The following is a 10,073-nucleotide window of genomic DNA, read 5'->3' as shown; positions in this document are numbered from 1 at the left end:
TTACTCTCTCTCTCTCTCTCTCTCTCTCTCTCTCTCTCTCGCGAAATATTTAAAACGGATGAATATTTCGTGATGTGTATGATCGTCCCGATGAAAAATTAGACTTTAATTAAAATCGAGCACATAGCGGCATCGGACGTCATTAGAATAAAGTCTCTAAGAGACGCGACTGGTACGAATTGTAAACAGAGCTGCCATCTTGCGCATACGTGAAGTTCGAAATATTTATTTAGATCAAAAATTACAAAAAGATGAAATCAATGCAGTTAGGTTTCGAATATAATAATTACCTAGCGGCAATCGCGCTTCCGATGCACCTTGATGAGAAGATAAATCGATAATTAGTACCGGGAATGATTCCAATCGACTTCAATTCCTCCCCTCCGATCCGTAATAATCGTAACGCAGTGTCAAAAGTACCGAAGTCACAAAATTGGCGATCGTGCACGGCACTCAAATAACTCAAGTTATAATGAATTTCATACGCGGCATTTCGAACAATTCGATCTTCACACGCGAGATTCACTCTTGACAAAGCAAAACTACGCGAGAAATACCAAGCGATTTGAACGTGACTTCGCGAACTGTCATGGCGTCTTCCAAAACTGGCGGCGATTTGAAATGTATTGAAATATCGAGGCGGCGGACCAATCGCGACAGCGGGAACGCGTGACGTAAGCAAGTTTCACGGGTATTGAAACGGACCAATCGTGGTGCAGTAATTTCGACGATACCGTTGCATCTCCCGCGTTGCTTGCACTTTTTGCACTCAAAATCTTTGCTTTCTCTCTCTTCAATAACCGAAATATCGTTTGTTACTCACTGAAGACCAACACTTCATGTATCATACGATGAATTTTTTAAGCACTGTTGACTGATTATAGAACAGAAAAATCCGGGAATTTCTTTGTCCTGCAGTCAATCAACAAGCTTCAAATGCAAATATTTTTACAAGCAATATGAACAAATCTAATTCGGGTGCACAATGGCGCACATTAAGTCCGCATCGAGCGCTGCAAATTGAGATAGGGAATTAAAAATTAGATCAATTAAATAAATTAAATTTTAATAGAATTTTAAGAATTTAAATAATAAAATAATAATTAATGTTAATAATAATAGTATCAATAATAAAATAATTTAATTTAATTTCTGTTTTAATTAGCTGAATTTAATCTCCAATGCGTAATCTCTGATGCGTAATCTCTTTTTAAGCCACTGAAACTTTGTCCATGATAAAAATCAATCTCGAACGGAAAAAGGATTGACTAATCGCATTGTAACGGTTAGTCAAATGATTTTGTTCTCTGATCGAAATTTCGAAGCGACTTTTAACAACTTCATTGTGGACACAAAGCTTAAAATTCATATCAAATAGTGTTAAAAATGAAGAATAAAAAATTGGAATTTCTATGATTGGAACAAAAAGGATTAAGATTCAAATTCAAATTTGTGGCCTAGCTGAATACCAATTTTCTGTTCGTGATCCGTCATCACCAATGTATATTCTTCTCCATCTCCCACATGAGATTCTCTACAAAAAGAGAAAAACGAAGGAAAGAAGAAAGTAAGCAGGCTAATTATGAAACAATAGGCTTGTTTTTTTTTAGTTAAATTTTTACAGTTCATCTTTCTTCCTTTTCTATCCAGGAAGAAAGAAGAGGAAGGAAAATGAACTGATGCAAAAATTCAGCCAAAAAGAACAGGCCTAATGACAGACAAAAAATGCTGAAAGCAGTCGTATATCATATTATCCTTTCGATGTATTTCGATTCATTTTGGAGAGAAAACAGATAAAAATCCACCTCCCGTCTGTCATCCCGCCAAGTATCTGAATAACAAAATCGCCGCCGATAACAAAATCACGATGATCGTGTGAAATAGCGATGGCACACGGCGCTTACCTTACAGTAAATTTCGTGCGCGACATCGCCGACAGCCTGGCGCACAAGATTCACCTTTAAACGATGAAAATCAACAAGAAATGGAAAGATATCGAGAGATTCGAACGCGCGAATAATGCCACGATACGTTACAGGTTGCAGGCTTCCAGAACTTTTGATCGCGCAAACCAACTTCGAGAATCGCAATATCGTACTTTCGATACTGCAATCGATGCGCGAGCCAATTAAGGTGATCTGTCAAAGCGATCGCAACGCAATGGTGGACCAATCGCAGCAGTAGATTAATTAAGGAACGAAATTTGAAATATCGAAAAATTATTATTTCAAATAAATAATCGCTGTAATTTCTTCTCAATAAGGATGTGCTCCATTTGACGCTTACAATGCTCACGAGCATCATTTGTCCTTGCTTAACATTTGATAAGCAATAAGAATAAAATGATTTAAAGAGCGTCAAGTGAAACTCTACCAAAAATAATGTACTAAGTAAAATTAAATTAAGTATGTCTAATCTTCGAAGTTAGCAATTACCTTAAAAATTCTCGATTATATTTTATTCCCTTCCATTCAATCTTTTTGTAACATAATATTTAATAATTCATTCCTTTATGTAAAATCCTGAACAGCTTAAGACTGTAGATAATGTAAATATTGGAATGTACAGTGTCAAATTTTTACCGCATAAGCCTTTTACATTTCATTTTTCTCATCCTTATCTATTGACTGCAATGTCCTCTATGCTAAGATAATTCCGCAGCATTTAAATTTAATATATTGTAGTACAAAGTCACAAATCTTATTATATTTTCTTTTAAAGCAAATGATCACAATTTAACGCTTCGCATAATTTTTATATTTTTCGTCTATGTCACACTTTTCTTTTACGTTATACAAAGGTAGATATCTCGATTTGAAACTCAAATGATGATTACATGATACGTGTTCTTTTTTTCAGGGAAGTTTCGCAAGGAGTTCAAGCGTACCTTCCGATGTTCCCATAATGGTGGGACTTGCGCCCATAAAAGCGGATACGTCACGGTTATCTCGGATCCGCTCAAACAGAGATCTCGGAATTACACGAGGTCGATTCATACCATGTCCAACAACAATAATGTTCGGCAAAGCACCGAGGTCATACCTCTCAGTGCCATAATCAACATAGCGCAAAACAACGAGAAACAGGAGTGAGTTTCGTTTCTCGTTATCCTAAATCTGCGCCAAATATTCTTCTACACAATTTCTTCAATTAGTGGAATTCAGTTTCTCTTAACGATACCAAAACATCTACAGATTTTCAATAATTAACGAAAGAAACTGATTCTTAAGAGATTAAGACAAAATGGACAAAAGTAGGTAAAAATTGAGAAAAATTGCGACAAATGATCATTTTCAGAAGAAAAAGTTCATATTTATTATCGAAAAAAATTGTAAGTAAAAGAATATTCGGCAAGTTGCGTTTTGTGTACAGCGAATAAGATATAATCTCTCTAAAGTCAATAGCTCAGTACATCCATAAATATAATCGAGTAGTTCCTATATAAATTGTTATATAAGTAAACCTCGTTCAATGAACTTTCTTGAAGTTCTGCTAAATCGAGATGAACTGAGTTGTATAGTATTCAATTAATGTAATAGGCAATTATATAATGTACATGAGTCCGCACGATAAGATTTGCTGCTTTAAACATTTTACTTTATTATACTGTAGATATAGATGTAGACAATGTACATCACAGATTGATAACTGAGTGAAGATCTAAAGAGACACACGATAAAATTTCAAAAAAGTAAACGTAAGAGTGTAAATATAAAGTTATATACCTATTCCGGCACTTAAAGCAGTTATACCTCGTTTTTTTCATGTCACTTGTAATATTTATTTTTTTTCCTATAATACATTCGACATTTCAATCAAAATATATCTACAAAGTTTAATAAAGTGTATGTAATCCTAACGTTTAAAGCTTAAAGTTATATTATATAAAGTTATTACTAGTGGTATTATATATAAGTTTTTTTATAAACTGTACAATATGCTACAGCGAATGTGTTTATGCTCGCTTCGTTTCCACTTACATTTACATTTTTATTGCGTAGAAGTGCCGTTCATGTATAAATTTCCTGCCGAAAATTTCCATTTTTTTCTCAAAAAATTTTGTTTAAGGCTTTGTATAACTTTGTGTAGTTATACTCTTAAATGTAATTAATCATGGCGAGTTAGAAACAAAATTAATCGATCGTTTTGTCTCAATCGCTCTCTCGCTGTTTTTTGTAATATATTTGCAAAAATAATTGTCTTACTTCATTAATTAAATACTCTAATATATTCAAGTTAGACCTTAGATGCGCAAATATTGATATTGCGAAAGAAAAAAAAATATTCTGTACTATCTTTATGACAACGGTCGATTTGTATCTCTGTAGAACGTGCAAAAACGGCTAGTGAAACTTAAAGCATGTAAATAAAATATAATAAAAAAAGATTCATTATAATATGAAAGAAAAAAACTAAATAGACATTAAATCTGTTCACTTCCGTTACTTTCTTATGTTTTCTGTCCTATAAAATAAACTAACTAGTTAATTTATATCACTTTTTTTTCAAACGAGGCTGGGAATCGAAAGAGGAATGCAGAAATGCGTTAAGAAGGCAGACGAAAAGAACAAAAATGTTAAATGTTATTTAAATTGAATATAAAAAAAAAAAGAAAATTGTTTTTATACATGTACAAAGATGCACATTTACGTTACTCAATTAATTGTATTTTGTTAATATTATAACTACAAACATTTCTGCTCTGTAGGTAGTCATAACATTAAAAAAGTATATGTATATAGGATTATAACATGTCAGTTATATCGTGTCGCAGTCATGGCCCGCGCAGAGCTGCCGAGTATATTATATCAATACACGATTAACATTCCTCGCTAAATAATGACCAGTTATAGGTAGACTTCGTATATGAAAAGTTATTTCATCGTTATTTCATAATTCAGGCAATAACGTTAGCACAAGGCTACTATTTTAGATATTATTACAAATACGGATTATAGTTCCTATAAGTTAATACACTTTTTACATGCTTTAAACTTATATTTAATAGCATTTAGTTTAATTCGTGTATCGATTCTTTGAAAAATTTCTTTACCCCTAAGTAATAATCAGTAAAGCTTTCAAAGCTTCGAATCCGTCACTGCAGTCATGTTATATTGTATGAAAAAATCCATTTCGATAAAGTAAGAAAAAATTTCCCAACAACAAGTATCGGAAACGAATCTCGTTTTTTTTTCTTTTACGGAAATGAATCTTTTTTACTTTATTCGCAATTTTAATTTAATTTACATGCATTGTATATATCATCTTGGTCTCTTACCTTATACGGTATTTCATAAGCCCATTTTCAACGAGACTCATACGCGAGTAAGGCTCTAATTAATTTTGATACACAAAATATAAAACATATAAAACATAAATACCACAAAATAAATCATATATAATCTTTCGCTTTTAAATTAATGTATAAATGGCTATAGTGGCGGATCAGCGGCCTTAAAGCTGTGAATCGCGACGTACGTGTCAGATACCTAGTTTACTGCAATAACTGCATTCGAGAACATAATTTTAACGTCACTCGATGTTATAAAATATAATTCACTAACACACTTCCCCGAATATAAATTGGCTGAATTAATAATTATTCTGCGTCCCTGATTCTATAGTGAAGATTGCATGCACAATTGCATTACAGAATAAATATACAATTATGGATATGCGAATTGAACTATAAGACGTTTCGCTTACGCGCGTCGTGTATAAGTCCACGAAGTGACACTTTAACTCGCAGTAAATCGCGAGAGAGACGTGTGAATACGAAGCGCAATAATAATCACACTTTTTAGGCTGCAGCTTTCTCAACAATGGTACTTTCGGGAATCGCGGATTCAATGTTACCTAATTCAGTCTCGACGCTAGCCAATGTCGTTGGACTGTGCGAAACCGTATTCTTTTCATTAGAAGTCGCTTCTAATAGTTCCTTAACACTGACGCTATCGTCCAAGTTATCTTTTTTAATGGGTGATGTGTCAATATTTATATGAGAGTCAGCATTAGTAATCATCTCTACCTCTTCGTCGATATTGTTCACTGTTCTGATCGTTTCCATATCTTGATCTTTCTGGGATTCCTGATTCAATGTGCTCGGCTGCTCGGTTTGAGCACTGTCGAATTGTCCCGGCACAGGTTTTTCGTCACTTTCCACCATGTTACCACTCTTGGCTTCTTGTTCAGTCTGTTGTTGCGTGTTACTGCTAGATTGATTATTCTGATACTGAGTGCTTCTACCTCTTCCTCGACCGCTCTGCTGATTATCAGGTGGTGGAAGAATAGGTATCGCTGCTTTCGGTCGCCGCAAAGGAGCTGCTTGCTGCTGTTGCTGTTGCTGTTGCGCAGGACTATAGTAAGTACATCCTTGCGGTTGAAACAATTCTTGAGGCGGCGGTGGACCCTGAGGCTGCAGTATTAAAATACAGTAAAATTAAATATGCAATATAAAATTAAATATAGAATGTTCATATTGATTTATCATTTTACGATTCTCTTTTTCTTTTTGGTATTTACAAACATTTATTTTTCTCACCTGTACTGAAGGATTATATCCCTGATAGCCTTGAAAGTTTGGTGGAAATGTCGGGCCATTTGGACCAGGAACGTAATTAATTATACTAGGTGGTGCTGTTTGAGGTGGTATGAATTGCGGTGGTGGTACTAAGAATGGTGGTGGCGCATAACTAGCAGCTTGTCCACCAGGTGGCAGAGAAATAACAGGTTGCCCTGCCATGGGTGCAGTGGCTGGAGCAACCGGAGAAGACTGCTCAAAATGACTTTGAGGATAACCTGCAACGTTCACGCATGATAAATTAGTTTGCAATATTTCGTCAAATAAATAATGAAAATAATATATTATTTTTAATATATTTAGATAGAGATAATTAAATAACTTTTATATTTATTTTTATTTTTATACATATATGTATGTGTGTACGTATAATAATTTTTTCTTACCTTGAGATTCTAGAACGGCTCTTGAATTTCCAGCTAGGTACGCGTATGCACAAGCGACACATTAATTTTAAGTACATGCTTGTATTAGGCCATGTAAAAGCATATATCATAAGAAATGGATTAGGAACATGCGTTAAAGAAAGATAAAGTATCAATATGCGTCATTACCTTGAGGTGGAAAATATCCATGTTGGGCATGTTGAGATGGATAATTCTGTTGTGCGGAAGTTTCCGTAATAGTAGGTCGTTGACGAAGACTGGAATATCGTTTAGGTCTATTTCCAGAACTATCCTGCTGTTGTTGTTGTTGCTGTAATGTTTGCTGTGGCGAATGCGTTTGTTGTTGATGTGATTGCTGTTGTTGTTGCTGTTGTTGTTGTTGTTGCATTCTAGGGGGTACTGTGTTTGATCTGTGTTGATTGGTGGATGTGAAAAAACCTTCTATATAAATTAGAACAAAATAATAAAAATTAGACATCGCAGTTATGTAATAAAAATTTAAGCTAAAAACATTAATAAGAAGATATTGTTTGGAAGAAGGAACAATTTCTTTTTTTACGTTTATATCTCTAAAGATGTTTCTCAGAATGTCAAAATCAATTTTTACATCCATTTAATTATCAAATTTTCAAATTAGATTTTTAAATTATTCTTTACAAGTCTTAAGGCCAATATAAACAATTTAATTCATAAACATATCGATCAATCGAGCGTTCTAAAACGTAATTGTGATTGGTTAATTTGCATAAAATCTTTTTATGTGTGATGATCTTTATCATCAAAGATTTATTATGAATATATCTATAAAATTTCTTATTTCTTAAATATCATTGTACTTGACAAAAACTCACTGTTGTGTCGTGCAGGTTGATGATACTGACTACCATCATTAATATTAAGTTGTTTCATATCATGAGCAAGTTGGTGCTCTTCATTGTGCTGCGCGGTATTATTCCTTCGATTCTCTATTGTAACCGGACCCGGGCCGCGCCCTTTCGCTTTATTCTCAACTATTCTGTTAGTGACCATGTTGTTATTAGCATTGGATTTGAAACCTCTTCCACGTGTCCTACTTGCGACCAAGCTTACAGACTCCTGAGTGTTCCTCTTGTTATTCTCCCTTGATAATGGCTTGGTATTAGTCAATTTTTCTGCATCGCCAGAACCAGTATTTCCATTTGTATTTTGATTTTGAGTAATGTGTCTACTATCCTTTTTCCAGGATGTATTAGTGGATTCATCTGACGTCTTATTTTCACTTCTGTAATAACATTTTCGTCAAAATATCACTTTGTTACCAATAAAAAACTTGTTTATAAATACAAAAATCTATTACACATACGTGGATGTATTGGAAGCAATAGCAGGCTTAGTTTTTGCATTATCCTGTTGGGATTGAAGCGGTGGGAAGTTTTGAGTTTTATTCTGTGTTTTATTCTTGCTGCTATACCAAGCTGACGAAATTACAGGTTCCTCTACTTTGTTTGGAGTATTCTATATCACAAAGAAAAAATGATAAAACTTGTAATAATTAATTGTGATAAGCAACGTATATTTCACGACATTTACCTTATTATTACCAAGAGCGGGAAAATCTTCGTTATTTTTATGGAAGCGTCTGTTATTTCCTCTACTAGTTGTAGTCTTTCCATAAGCATCTTCGTCCTCCCAATTCCTTGTGTACTTGTTAGGTCCACGACTAAGAAAATATGTCTCATATATATAACATGATAAAAAAAATCAGGATTTAAAGAAAACAAAACTCCATGATAAACTCACCCATATCTTCTTCTCCTTCTAGCTCTAGGTGGCCCTTCTTCATTTCTAATATCATAACCATATGTTGCTATCAATTCCTCAGATCTTTTTGGAGCTTGCTCTTCGTCATTGTATCGATCGTGGTCCCATCTGTCTTCCTTATCTTTCCACACCTTCTTTTCTTTGGTTTCTTTTGCATTCGTCTGCTGTTCTGTGTTATTCTCAGTTACTTCATCAGTTGTACGATCATCATGCTCATAAAACGTTCCTCGTTTTGGTATATACTGCGGGTTACGTCTGTCCTCGTCATCGTCCAACTTCTTCTGTGGTTTTTCCTCTTCTTGTCCATCTCCACTTTCACGTTGTTCCCCGCCTTCTTGTGATTCGGCGTCTGAGTCGCTTTCATAAATGTCACATTCTGAATCTTGATGTCCATCGGTTTGTTCACTACTCTATAGAAAGAAAGAATATTGGTCAATATAATATATTAAATCCTGGTTTCAAATTATTTTTGAAAGCTTAAATATATATCAATAGAATGTCAATCAGAATTTATTTGTATTAATTATTTATTTATTAATTTACAATTAACAATTTATTAATTGTGTATTTTTAATATGTCAATTATATGTATAAATATTTTTTTACTTTTCTACATTAGTTCTTATCTTCAACCTATTGATTGATTCCACTGATTAGCTATCTATGTAATCTTTTCTTTCTATTTAGTCAATATTTATGATCAAAGAAAAAGCAGAAAACAATGCTTTTGTATGTAATCTTGTTAAACTAATTAAAGTGGAGGTAATTGATTTTTCTCTCCTTATCTCTTTCTCATTATCTTCTATTCTTCATATTTTTTGAATATAAAACTGTACAGTATGTACTAAAATATATATCTGAACTAGCAATTAATCTTGCAATAATTCTTTTGCAAATTAATAGTTAACTTTCTGCAAACGAAAGATTTGATTAACTGTAACATTTTTTCACTAATTCTAATATTCAATAATACATATCTTGCTAATTAATTTTAAATAATTTTAAATAATTTTAAATAATGAAATAAAACCTAAGAGATTATCTAATAAATAAGACTAATGCCTATATTCATAGTCAGGCCTTATATTTAAGACTTCCTTAAATTTATCTTCAGATACTCTATGAATTATTTCATTGGCTACTGAACATCTAAAGATAAATTTAAGTAAGCCTTAAGTACAAGAGTCTGAATATGGGCATAAATTTTAATTTTAACAGAATAATATAAACTGAATGCAACTCATTCTGAATGAATTGATACATCCAAGCAAATCAAAAACCAATAATTTCTCCCCTCTCTCTCTCTC

The 10,073-nt window shown here is 33.3% G+C and overlaps 2 protein-coding genes across 2 annotated transcripts in view; one reads left to right on the top strand and one right to left on the bottom strand.

Annotated features, from left to right (window-relative positions):
• The window catches only part of LOC105623261 (orexin receptor type 1-like), a 40,387-nt gene extending 37,295 nt beyond the window's left edge, over nucleotides 1–3,092 (top strand). The window contains exon 6 of the mRNA XM_012204660.1: nucleotides 2,860–3,092. Within this exon, the coding sequence (XP_012060050.1) occupies nucleotides 2,860–3,092 (233 nt within the window). The remainder of the gene's footprint in view (nucleotides 1–2,859) is intronic.
• Nucleotides 3,093–5,800: 2,708 nt separating this feature from the next.
• Nucleotides 5,801–10,073, bottom strand: part of LOC105623260 (protein CASC3-like) — a 5,246-nt gene continuing 973 nt past the window's right edge. Inside the window, exons 2-9 of the mRNA XM_012204659.1 lie at nucleotides 8,746–9,176; nucleotides 8,536–8,665; nucleotides 8,309–8,460; nucleotides 7,818–8,227; nucleotides 7,135–7,407; nucleotides 6,967–6,999; nucleotides 6,542–6,798; nucleotides 5,801–6,415 (exon numbers count right to left, since the gene is read on the bottom strand). Coding sequence (XP_012060049.1) covers nucleotides 5,801–6,415; nucleotides 6,542–6,798; nucleotides 6,967–6,999; nucleotides 7,135–7,407; nucleotides 7,818–8,227; nucleotides 8,309–8,460; nucleotides 8,536–8,665; nucleotides 8,746–9,176 — 2,301 coding nt within the window. The remainder of the gene's footprint in view (nucleotides 6,416–6,541; nucleotides 6,799–6,966; nucleotides 7,000–7,134; nucleotides 7,408–7,817; nucleotides 8,228–8,308; nucleotides 8,461–8,535; nucleotides 8,666–8,745; nucleotides 9,177–10,073) is intronic.

The sequence above is a fragment of the Atta cephalotes genome (genome assembly GCF_000143395.1).
Source record: "Atta cephalotes unplaced genomic scaffold scaffold00055, whole genome shotgun sequence".
Classification (NCBI taxonomy): domain Eukaryota; kingdom Metazoa; phylum Arthropoda; class Insecta; order Hymenoptera; family Formicidae; genus Atta; species Atta cephalotes.
Note: the sequence above shows the minus strand (reverse complement) of the source record. Positions and strands in the feature narration are given on the sequence as shown.